The 12,011-nt window shown below is 45.2% G+C and overlaps 1 protein-coding gene across 1 annotated transcript in view; it reads left to right on the top strand.

Moving 5' to 3' along the window:
* The window catches only part of tpcn3 (two pore segment channel 3), a 92,722-nt gene that overhangs the window by 47,802 nt on the left and 32,909 nt on the right, over positions 1-12,011 (top strand). Inside the window, exons 8-9 of the mRNA XM_070884567.1 lie at positions 6,649-6,775; positions 8,749-8,950. Of these exons, the coding sequence (XP_070740668.1) occupies positions 6,649-6,775; positions 8,749-8,950 (329 nt within the window). The remainder of the gene's footprint in view (positions 1-6,648; positions 6,776-8,748; positions 8,951-12,011) is intronic.

The following is a 12,011-nucleotide window of genomic DNA, read 5'->3' as shown; positions in this document are numbered from 1 at the left end:
GCAGGAGAGATGGGTGCAGTCTTTCTTTGCTGCTGTTGTTACTGTTGTTACTGTTCCCAAATAAGTTTTTTGTAAGTTATGTAAATTTACAAGTCTAAAAGTTTGTAAGTGATCTTAACTGAAAACTTTAAAGTTTGATACAAGAATATTTTTGTTTGGTACAAACAAGTGTTAAACTTTTGAATAAAATATATTTTACATTATAACTGAATCATTTCCATTATTAACACAACTTTTTGAAGTAAGGAAGAATCATTTCCATTATTCCATCAACACATCCTGATGACTAGGTAGAGAAATCTATAATTTAGAGTTGCGAATGATCATCATCATAGGCAGTCCCTCGAAATCGAGGAAGACTTGCTTCCACTCTAAAAGTGAGTTCTTAGGTGACTGAACAGTCCAATACGGGAATTACCATCTCTGTCACAGGTGGGACAGACAGTCGTTGAAGGAAAGGATGGGTAGGGAGTCTGGTTTGCCGCACACTCCTTCCGCTGTCTGCGCTTGGTTTCTGCAAGCTCTTGGCAATGAGACTCTGTGTTCAGCGCCCACCCGGATGCTCATCCTCTACTTAAGGCATTCTTTGGCCAGGGATTCCCAGGTGTCGGTGTGGATGTTGCATTTTATTAAGGAGTCTTTGAGGGTGTCCTTGAAACATTTCCTCTGCCCACCTGGGGCTCGCTTGCCGTGTAGGAGTTCAGAGTAGAGCGCTTGCTTTGGGAGTCTTGTGTTAGGCATGTGAACAATGTGGCCCGCCCAACCGAGTTGGTCGAGTGTGGTCACTGCTTCGATGCTGGGGATGTTGGCCTGATTGAGGACGCTAACGTTGGTGCGTCTGTCCTCCCAGGGGATTTGCAGGATCTTGCGTTGACATTGTCAGTGGTATTTCTCCAGTGATTTAAGGTGTCTACTGTATACGGTCCACGTCTCTGAACCACACAGGAGGGTGGGTATCACTACAGCCCTGTAGACCATAAGCTTGGTGCCAGATTTGAGGGCCTGATCTGAGAACATCCTCAGGCGGCCGAAGGCTGTGCTGGCACACTGGAGGCGGTGTCTACCCCTGCTGATAAGCTCCCAAGATATGGAAAGTGGTCCACCTTGTCCATGGCCTCGCCGTGGATCTTGATGACTGGGGGGGCAGTGCTGTGTGGCGGCGTCAGGTTTGTGGAGGACCTTTGATTTACGGATGTTTAATGTCAGGCCCATGCTTTCGTACGCCTCAGTGAAGATGTTGACTATGACTTGGAGTTCGGCCTCTGTGCGTAGGTGCAAGCATCATCCACGTGTACTGTAGCTCGATGACCGAGGATGGGAAGGTCTTGGACCTGGCCTGGAGATGCCGAAGGTCGAACAGGTTCCCACTGGTTTGGTAGTTTAGTTTCACTCCAGTGGGGAGCTTGTTGAGTGTGAGGTGGAGCATTGCAGGGAGGAAGATCGAGAAGAGGGTTGGCGCTGCTTGACCCCAGTCCGGTTGTGGATTGGGTCTGTGGTGGATCCGTTGATCAGGATCACGGCTTGCATGTCATCGTGGAGCAGGTGGAGGATGGTGACAAATTTTTGGGGGCAGCTGAAATGGAGGAGGACGCTCCATAGTCCCTCGTGGTTAAGTGTTAAAGGCCTTTGTGAGGTCAAAGAAGGCCATGTACAAGGGTTGGTGCTGTTCCCTGCATTTCTCTTGCAGTTGCGCCGTAAAGATCATGTCCTTGTACCCTGTACTGGACGGAATCCACACTGTGACTCCGGGAGAAGCTCCTCAGCCACAGGGAGAAGATGGTTGAGGAGGATTCTAGAGATGATCTTCCCAGTGGCTGATAACGGAGATTCCTCTGTAGGCGGTGAAGAAGGTAAATGGCATGTTGGCCTTCATAGCGAGAGGATTTGAGTATAGGAGCAGGGAGGTCTTACGGCAGTTGTACAGGGCCTTGGTGAGGCCACACCTGGAATATTGTGTTCAGTTTTGGTCTCCTAATCTGAGGAAGGACATTCTTGCTATTGAGGGAGGACAGTGATTCCCAGGATGGCAGGACTGACATATGAGGAGAAACTGGATCAACTGGGCTTGTACCCACTGGAGTTTAGAAGAATGAGAGGGGATCTCATAGAAACACACAAAATTCTGACGGGATTGGACAGGTTAGAGGCAGGAAGAATGTTTCTGTTGCTGGGGAGTTCCAAACCAGGAGTCACAGTCTAAGAATAAGAGGTAAGCCATTCAGGACCGAGAAGAGGAGAAATTTCTTCACTTAGAGAGTGGTTAACCTGTGGTATTCTATACTACAGAAAGTTGTTGAGGCCAGTTCGTTTGATATATTCAAGAGGGAGTTAGATATGGCCAAAGGGATCAAGGGGTATGGAGAGAGAGCAGGAAAGGGGTACTGAGGTTGAATGATCAGCCATAATCTTGAATGGCGGTGCAGGCTCGAATGGCCTGCTCCTGCACCTAATTTCTATGTTTCTAACACATTACGGAACAGGTCCAAACAGTAAACATGGTCCATTTGAAATAGTTGTCGCTGAGCCTTAAGGCAGCAAAGCGTTCACAGATGAGCTGCTGGCGCAAGGTCCGCCGTCATGCTCCAGGTTCAGTAGTTGCATGGCTTCCTCCTCGTCGTCCTCCTCATCATCTGCATCTTCCTCATCAGCCATTCCCACCTCAGGTGGGTCTTCTACTACCAGCTGCTGCTGCCTCATGATGGCTAGGTTATGCAGCATGCAGCATACATCAGTAAACTGACCGACAATCTCAGGGGAGTATTGCAAGTAGCCTCCGGAATGGTCCAGGCATCCGAAACGCTGTTTCAAGATGCCAGTGGTCTTCTCTCTTCTGCTGTGCGTCACAATGTGTGACATGTTGTATTCCCGGTCAGCTTCCGTCCGGGTTACGCATAGGCGTGTCATGAGCCAGGTGGCGAGGCCGTATGCTTTGTCTTCCAGCAGCCAGCTCTGCCCTTCTGGCTACTGCTGAAACATGGCAGATATGGCGTTCTCGTGTAGGATGAACACATCATGGGTGCGCCCAGGGTATCTTGCATCAATTGACATGATGCGATGCATGTCATCACAGACGGGCTGCACATTCACCGAATGGAAGCTTTTTCTGTTCCTGTACATCTCGGAATCCTCCAAAGGTGCTCGCAAGGCGATGTGAGTACAATCAATGCTGCCCTGTACCTTTTGGGAAGCCAGCAATCCTGGAGAAGCCCACAGCCCTTTCACTCATTGCCTGGGCAGTCATGGGGAACTTTATGTAGTCATTATCTCCAGGCATATAGTGCAGCAGTCACCTGCCGAATACAGATATGTGTTGCATGTTGAGAAATGGTGCGCACATCCCCAGTTGTGACCTGGAATGATCCAGATGCATAAAATGAAAGTGCAGCTGTAACCTTCACTTCAACTGACAAAGCAGTCTCCTGATGCTTTTAGGTTGCAGGTCTGCTTTTACTAACTCACAGATCTCGGTTACAACTTGTTTGTGGAAACACAGCCTTCTCACACAGTCTACATCACACGCGTGCAGGTATGATTGCTTGTCTTGATATGCTTGACATGGGTAAAGCCTCCAGCCCATTATCCTCCGTGCTCTGAGGTTCCTCATGCGATAACGTCGAATCAATTGTCTCTTCCGCAGCACCATTATGCAGAAGGCTTGCATGCAGTATGGCATGGCTAGTACGGCCACCATGATTAAATTGAGCAAGAAGCTTAAAACAGCAGGATAAGCTTCTTTGTTCTCTCTCTCTCCCCCCAAGGTCGACGCCCTAGTATGGACCACACCCTGGTCTGCGCATGCGCAATAGGCTTGCTTAGAACAGGAAGCTAGGCATTCAATTAAAATATTTGGGGCAACGAAGTCTAATGCAATGCTTTAATTTTAGATTTTTTTCCCCAAAATACCACCCCACTACCGCCCAAATGTCTCCTCACCGGGCTCGAGGGTCGGCCGGCAGAATCGCTCCCTTGCCCAGACACACGGTCTCGGCAAGCCCCCCCCCCCCCTGCACCGGGCTTCTTTTGATGCAGCTGATTTGTGTAAGGGTTCTCATCCCTTCAGTTCGGCTTCCATGCCCCTCTCTTTCCCCGCCCCCCCCCCCCCCCCCCCCCGGCTTCTTTTGAAGCTGAGCCCGTGTCCGGGCGAGGGACCGATTCTGCCAGCCGACGCTCCGACCCTCGAACCCTGTGAAGAGACATTCGGTGGTGGCATAGCACTGTGTGAAAAAATTCCAAAATTAAAGAATTGCATTAGACTTTCATTTTCTGCGTTTTAAGTTTGAAAAAATTAAGCTTCATGATGAATATCTAATGTGTTCTTGACTCCCTCCAAAACTTTGCCTAAAAACAATGGCGTCTTAATGTGCCGATTTTTTTTTTTTTTTTTTAAATAAAAATGTGTGCTGGTTTTTCTGAAGTGCCCAGAAAGTTTTTTGGGAGTGGTCACATACGCCATCCTCGGAAAAATGTAATTTGGCCAAACTTGCATAAATGTGAAAAACTGGCGCAGACACCAGGTTACTCCCCCTATGACGGAAAATAAAACTGTCTTGAAAAAAGTCGTAATTAACTGAGTTATGCTGGCGCACAATCTTTGGTGAAACTTGGATATTTTAATTTAGGCCAAAAAAAACAGCGCAGGTAACTGGAGAAAATTGAGCCCTATGGTTTGTTAGGAAGCTTTGTGGTAAGAAAATGAGAGTACTTTAGTAATTGCTATTACTTCTCTTAGGCAGTCCCCCGGAGTCGGGGATGACTTGCTTCCACACTAAAATGAGTTCTAAAGTGACTGATGAGACCAATGCTGGCCAGGTCCCGAACTTCATTTTAAAGGGGGTAGATGCCTCTGCATGAATTCTTTTAACATAGGGTGCCCGTTGCACACCAGCCGCCACACGGGCTTTACAGAGCACGGTCTTGGTCCAATGGCAAGGGGATCCAAGACGATTGGAGACCAGGCTCTGCAGCATAGGCCTCACACACATTCCGACTGACCCCCCTCCCTCCTTTCCTCAGGTCCCCTCTCCGTTTTTCAGCGTGCTTATTCGTCCATAGAACACTGACCCTGTACCCCGGGCCCCCCAGCTCGAGCACAAACTCGCTGCTTTCCATGCGCAGGCTCTGCTGCGCTTTTCCACTTTCTCTCCAGCCGCTCATGCTTTGGTGGTTGGTTACCACAGATACACTGGCCTCGGGTCCCCATCTCGCTGCTGGCCTCAGCACCATTACTGCTATCCTGACCCGCGATCAGCGAACTCTACACAGGCCAGGTATTTTACCTCCGACCTTCCTAGTCTGCGTGGTCCAGCAGCGACCAACTTAGCCAGCAGGGGAAGCTCCTTATTTCTATTTTTACCTCCTGAAAACATTCTGACCACCTTTCTCACAAACATCATTGCAAGTTGGCACCATTTACTGGAGCCCCTCCCTTATCCCCCATTTTACTGGGGCCCCTCCCCTATCTTCGCCCCCCCCCCCCAAATTTACTAGGGACCCTCCCCAAAATTAAAGCAATGGTCAGTGTAGACAATAACCCAATTACTTTAAATTTATTCCCCCTGGTTGTTTTCCCCTCTGCCTAGGGAAATAGGTCCTTCCTATCCACACTATCTAGGCGCCTCATAATTTTATACACCTCAATAAGGTCTCCCTTCTGCCTCCTCTGTTCCAAAGAAAACATAGCTAAACTGTCTCTAGGCCCCAAGCTCTGGACTCCCCTCCCTAAACCTCTCCACCTCACTCTCGGCCTTTAAGAAGATGCTGCTTAAAATCTAGCTCTTTGACCAAGCATTTGATCACTTGTCCTAATTTCTCCTTCTGTGGCTCGGTGTCAATTGTTTGCTTACGCTCCTGTGAAGTGTCTTGGGGCGATTCACTACGTTGACTGCTCTATATAAATGTAAGTTCTTATTGTTTTGCGGGACTCGGACAGGAAAGCATGCTACACCTAGAATTAATGAAGTGGTCAAGGAAGGTCACGTTGCTGCACACTTACTCTAGACGTGATGTACATTTGTTTAGCCGGCTCAAGAACAAAACTGTACAAAACCCATCCACATTTTATAGCGATCATACAAGGCTGAGCAGCCCACAGTCACATCAACAGATGCAGCATTCCTTTTTACAGCAACGCCTGGCGGAATACAGGGAAAACATTCCCCTTCTTCTCCCCTCCCACCCCCACTCATCAAACATTAAAACTGTCGCAATAACAGGAAATAGAATAAAATGTCTTAGTCTCAACAATAGAGCAGGAGTTTCTTCCTTTCCATGGCGGAGTCTTGGATAATGCAATGTATATCTCATTCCATGTGCTGGACAAGCTTCCTTTTAAACTCCGAGGTGAACTGCAGACATGGGCATCAGAGTTAAACAGTCAGCTCTCTTCCAGTAGACTATGTAGAGAAGAGAAGCTAAGACATTATGCAGTCTAATTCCTTGCCATTGGCTCCATTTCTAGTTGCAAAATCTGAAGTTGAGGCTTTGTCGAGATGGTCTTTTGATGGCCCTTATTAGGAATTTCTCCCATTTTATTCAGTAATCCGGTTTGATTATGCTGCTGGTTAGTTTGGGAAACTTTAATTAATCCTAGTTTGGACTGTTTTTTAAATATGGCTTGTATAAAATTAATCCTGACGTTATATTTTTCAGGATGCCTGCCTATGAGGTCAGCTGGGCATATTCAATTTTCTTCATCATTTTTATAATTGTGAACACCTATGTCTTTATGTCTCTCTTCCTGGCTGTTGTATATAATGACTACAAGAAACATTTAAAGGTATGTATTACAACAGTGACTACACTCCAAAAGTACTTCATTTGCTGTAAAGCGCTTTGAGACTTCCGGTGGTCATGAAAGGCGTTGTGTAAATCCAAATCTTTTTCTTGTGTGGAAGTCTCCAGACCATTGAAATGGTGGTATGCTTTCTTAATTGAATTTGAGGCTTGACTGGCAACTTTTTCTACCTTTTTTGATTCTGTACTGAGCTTCCAGGCACCATACAAGAACCTGCTTACATTTTAAATCCCTATTCTCCAATTTAAAAAAAAAAATCTGGATCATCGCTATCTTTTCTCCAATGAAAACAAATTCAGTGTGAGTTTCTCTCTCTATTTTGGAGCCCAACACTTTGCACTCATTCTTGGTGCTCTTTCCTGACCCCAATTATTTAATGGCCCTGAAATTCCAGCCTCCCCGGGTTCGTACGAAGTTTGTACGGACCCAGGAAGGCATCGGAAAAGCCGGTTTTCGGCACGCAATGCAATGCGCACGTGCTGAAAACTGGCTTTTCCGATCGGTCAAATTTCTGGCTTGACTGATCCTCCACAGATCGGGAACGAGGATATTTGTAAGTGCAAATTTACGATATTTACGCATACAAATGTCCTCAAAAATCTTGTGCCTGAAAAAACAGGCACGTAGTCTACTTTTACAGGCGCAAGTGCACACAAACATATCAAAATAAAGTTATTAAAATATATTTTATCATTAAAAACCCTCTCCACAACGGTAAGTTTATTTTTTTTAACTTTTTAAAAAAATCGGGACAATATATATTTTTTTAAGACATTAATAACTAATTTAAATGAATGTAGTGTATATTTTTATTTTTTTATTACTGTTTTGAGGATGGGGGGGGGGGGGTTCTCATTCATAGTATTAGGAGTTTAGGACCCTACGGAACTCCTATTACTATGAATGAGTATATACTTTACCTGATTGGCTGTCCAGAGCCATATGACTCCAGCTCCAGGCCTGCGCACGTCCTACGTGCATGCGCTGCGACTGGCAGTCAGCTCAGGCCACAGCATCGGAAAGTCGAACGTGGGCAGCAGCTTAAAGTAGATACGTATTTTTTGGGAAGGCCCAACTGGAATTTCTGGGCCAATGTTCTTTTGGAGGTAGAGCATCCAACACATCATACAATATTCAAGTAGGGCCTTACCAATGAATGATGTAAAGTTTGAATAACTTAATCTAATGTCCTTGAGGTTCATTCCAGTACATAATTAGCCCTGTTGATTACTGCTTCACATTGACTGCACACTGAAGTATCTTATCTAATCTTAGCTCTTCTAATTATTAACTTTCATTATCTGCAACTGATTTTTATATCTGGTCCTTTATTTATTTGCTGCTGTTAAAATGTGTCTGGTCTTGTTTTCAAACCACCTCATTCAGCTCCTGTGGTCTAGGTCTTGCAATGTTTCTTTGGGTAGGGTTGGATGTCCCTCTGCTACCTTCTCAAAATAGTCACCCAAATACTATTGCCTTCCCTTGCTGTCGCTAAATTTATTATCAGCTGTTGTACAGAAATTTATGGGTTTGTCCACATAAATCACTTCGCTCCAAAATTAATTCTGCGTCTGAAGTGCTGCAGGCTTTCATGATGCAAGGAGGCATTGTATAAATGCAAGGTTTTTTTTTTAAGATGGTGTAAAGATGCTTGCAAGTGTCTGATCTGCATCACTAGGATGTGAGGTTGAAGTAATTCCAGTCGGAGTGCTGTCTCATGTAATCTGAGAACTGGAGTGTGACAATATTTCCAACATAGTTTCTCAGAACCCCTGTTATGTGTTTCAAAAATTATGGCTATATTAGAACAAGAACTTTGGCTTTTTAAACTCCAGCTATAAGTGCTTTATTTGCGCTCATCAGATTATTTATTTGCAGCATTGGCATAATTGCACAAATCTTTTAAAATAGATAGATGCATTTTAGTCAAGAAGCAAATATATTGTGTTTTCCAGAATGAAGTAAGAAAACTAGTGTATATGAAGCATCGGAAAATGATAGAAGCATTTAACATCTTGAAGATGAAGCATGAAACGGAGTTTGTAGTTCTGGATTCGCACTGGAAGCAGCTGGTGAAACTGGTGGCGCCGGAGATCCCCAGCTCCCATAGAGAGCTACTATGGAGAGTTTCAGATGATGAACAGAAGGGCTTTGTGGGTGGGTAGCTGCAAAAGAAAAGCCTCATTGTGAAACTTGTGGTTTGGAGTCTCGAATCACAGTACTTAATAAGGATAAAAGTCACGGAATGGAGAAAAAAGCCATCCAGAGCCAATGTATTATTGGTCTTTCATGGACGTCCCATTTCTCTATTAGGGGATTGGGGGCAGGGGACTTTCAACATCATACCCTGTTAATTGCCTACTTTTAAGAACACTAAGTTCCTTCCCCTAACTGGCCTGGAGAACAAGAACCAAACTGTGCTATTAACATCTCTCAAATCCACCACCTCCTTTTCTAAACAGATATCCAACTCTATTTTAGGGGCATTAGATCTTGAATCAATTGTCCTCTCTGGCAGTCTGGGTAAATAAGAATAAATCAGAGTTTGCCCAAGCTTTTAACAGTTTAGTAGAACTAAGGCCAGATAAGCCTTTACAAAATGAAATCCATAGCAAAGACCAAATTGTGCACTGGAATAGAGTTTCCCTTATTGGAGAATTTTTTTTTTTCTTTTCTCTTTCTCACCCGCCCACACCCCCCCCCCCCCCCCCCCCCAGGCCACTCATTCTTGCACTCTTCCAGGTTACCTTACTGCCTACTGTGCTCAGTTTACTGGAAATACTGTTACATTTATGTAAGGGCAAATGTTTCACTGCTGCGTTTGTGGTTTCCTGCCCCCAGTCTTGCAACTGGCAAAGTTCCTTCTGTTCCTCGTAGAAATCAAGCCATTAACCACTTTGGTGGCCAACTTGCACATGGCACTTTTCCAAATTGTGATCTATTTCTCTTCACAATAAACATAACTGTATGATACCATGATTTACATAGAAACATAGAGAATAGGTGCAGGAGCAGGCCATTCAGTCCTTCTAGCCTGCACCGCCATTCAATGAGTTCATGGCTGAACATGCAACTTCAGTACCCCCTTCCTGCTTTCTCGCCATACCCCTTGATCCCCCGAGTAGTAAGGACTTCATCTAACTCCCTTTTGAATATATTTAGTGAATTGGCCTCAACTACTTTCTGTGGTAGAGAATTCCACAGGTTCACCACTCTCTGGGTGAAGAAGTTTCTCCTCATCTCGGTCCTAAATGGCTTACCCCTTATCCTTAGACTGTGACCCCTGGTTCTGGATTTCCACAACATTGGGAACATTCTTCCTGCATCTAACCTGTCTAACCCCGTCAGAATTTTAAACGTTTCTATGAGGTCCCCTCTCATTCTTCTGAACTCCAGTGAATACAAGCCCAGTTGATCCAGTCTTTTGTGATAGGTCAGTCCCGCCATCCCGGGAATCAGTCTGGTGAACCTTCGCTGCACTCCCTCAATAGCAAGAATGTTCTTCCTCAGGTTAGGAGACCAAAACTGTATACAATACTCCAGGTGTGGCCTCTCCAAGGCCCTGTACAATTGTAGCAACACCTCCCTGCCCCTGTACTCAAATCCCCTCACTATGAAGGCCAAAATGCCATTTGCTTTCTTAACCGCCTGCTGTACCTGCATGCCAACCTTCAATGACTGATGTACCATGACACCCAGGTCTCTTTGCACCTCCCCTTTTCCTAATCTGTCACCATTCAGATAATAGTCTGTCTCTCTCTTTTTACCACCAAAGTGGATAACCTCACATTTATCCACATTATACGTCATCTGCCATGCATTTGCCCATTCACCTAACCTATCCAAGTCGCTCTGCAGCCTCATGGCATCCTCCTCGCAGCTCACACTGCCACCCAACTTAGTGTCATCCGCAAATTTGGAGATACTACATTTAATCCCCTCGTCTAAATCATTAATGTACAATGTAAACAGCTGGGGCCCCAGCACAGAACCTTGCGGTACCCCACTAATCACTGCCTGCCATTCTGAAAAGTACCCATTTACTCCTACTCTTTGCTTCCTGTCTGACAACCAGTTCTCAATCCACGTCAGCACACTACCCCCAATCCCATGTGCTTTAACTTTGCACATTAATCTCCTGTGTGGGACCTTGTCGAAAGCCTTCTGAAAGTCCAAATATACCACATCAACTGGTTCTCCTTTGTCCACTTTACTGGAAACATCCTCAAAAAATTCCAGAAGATTTGTCAAGCATGATCTCCCTTTCACAAATCCATGCTGACTTGGACCTATCATGTCACCATTTTCCAAATGCGCTGCTATGACATCCTTAATAATTGATTCCATCATTTTACCCACTACTGAGGTCAGGCTGACCGGTCTATAATTCCCTGCTTTCTCTCCCTCCTTTTTTAAAAAGTGGGGTTACATTGGCTACCCTCCACTCGATAGGAACTGATCCAGAATCAATGGAATGTTGGAAAATGACTGTCAATGCATCTGCTATTTCCAAGGCCACCTCCTTAAGTACTCTGGGATGCAGTCCATCAGGCCCTGGGGATTTATCGGCCTTCAATCCCATCAATTTCCCCAACACAATTTCCTGACTAATAAAGATTTCCCTCAGTTCCTCCTCCTTACTAGACCCTCTGACCCCTTTTATATCCGGAAGGTTGTTTCTGTCCTCCTTAGTGAATACTGAACCAAAGTTTACTTGTTCAATTGGTCTGCCATTTCTTTGTTCCCCGTTATGACTTCCCCTGATTCTGACTGCAGGGGACCTACGTTTGTCTTTACTAACCTTTTTCTCTTTACATACCTATAGAAACTTTTGCAATCCGCCTTAATGTTCCCTGCAAGCTTCTTCTCGTACTCTATTTTCCCTGCCCTAATCAAACCCTTTGTCCTCCTCTGCTGAGTTCTAAATTTCTCCCAGTCCCCAGGTTCGCTGCTATTTCTGGCCAATTTGTATGCCACTTCCTTGGCTTTAATACTATCCCTGATTTCCCTAGATAGCCACGGTTGAGCCACCTTCCCTTTTTTATTTTTACGCCAGACAGGAATGTACAATTGTTGTAATTCATTCATGCGGTCTCTAAATGTCTGCCATTGCCCATCCACAGTCAACCCCTTAAGTATCATTCGCCAATCTATCTTAGCCAATTCACGCCTCATACCTTCAAAGTTACCCTTCTTTAAGTTCTGGACCATGGTCTCT

The sequence above is a fragment of the Pristiophorus japonicus genome, chromosome 7 (assembly GCF_044704955.1).
Source record: "Pristiophorus japonicus isolate sPriJap1 chromosome 7, sPriJap1.hap1, whole genome shotgun sequence".
NCBI lineage: Eukaryota > Metazoa > Chordata > Chondrichthyes > Pristiophoridae > Pristiophorus > Pristiophorus japonicus.
The sequence above is the reverse complement of the archived record's forward strand: the minus strand, read 5'-3'. Positions and strand labels throughout refer to the sequence as shown.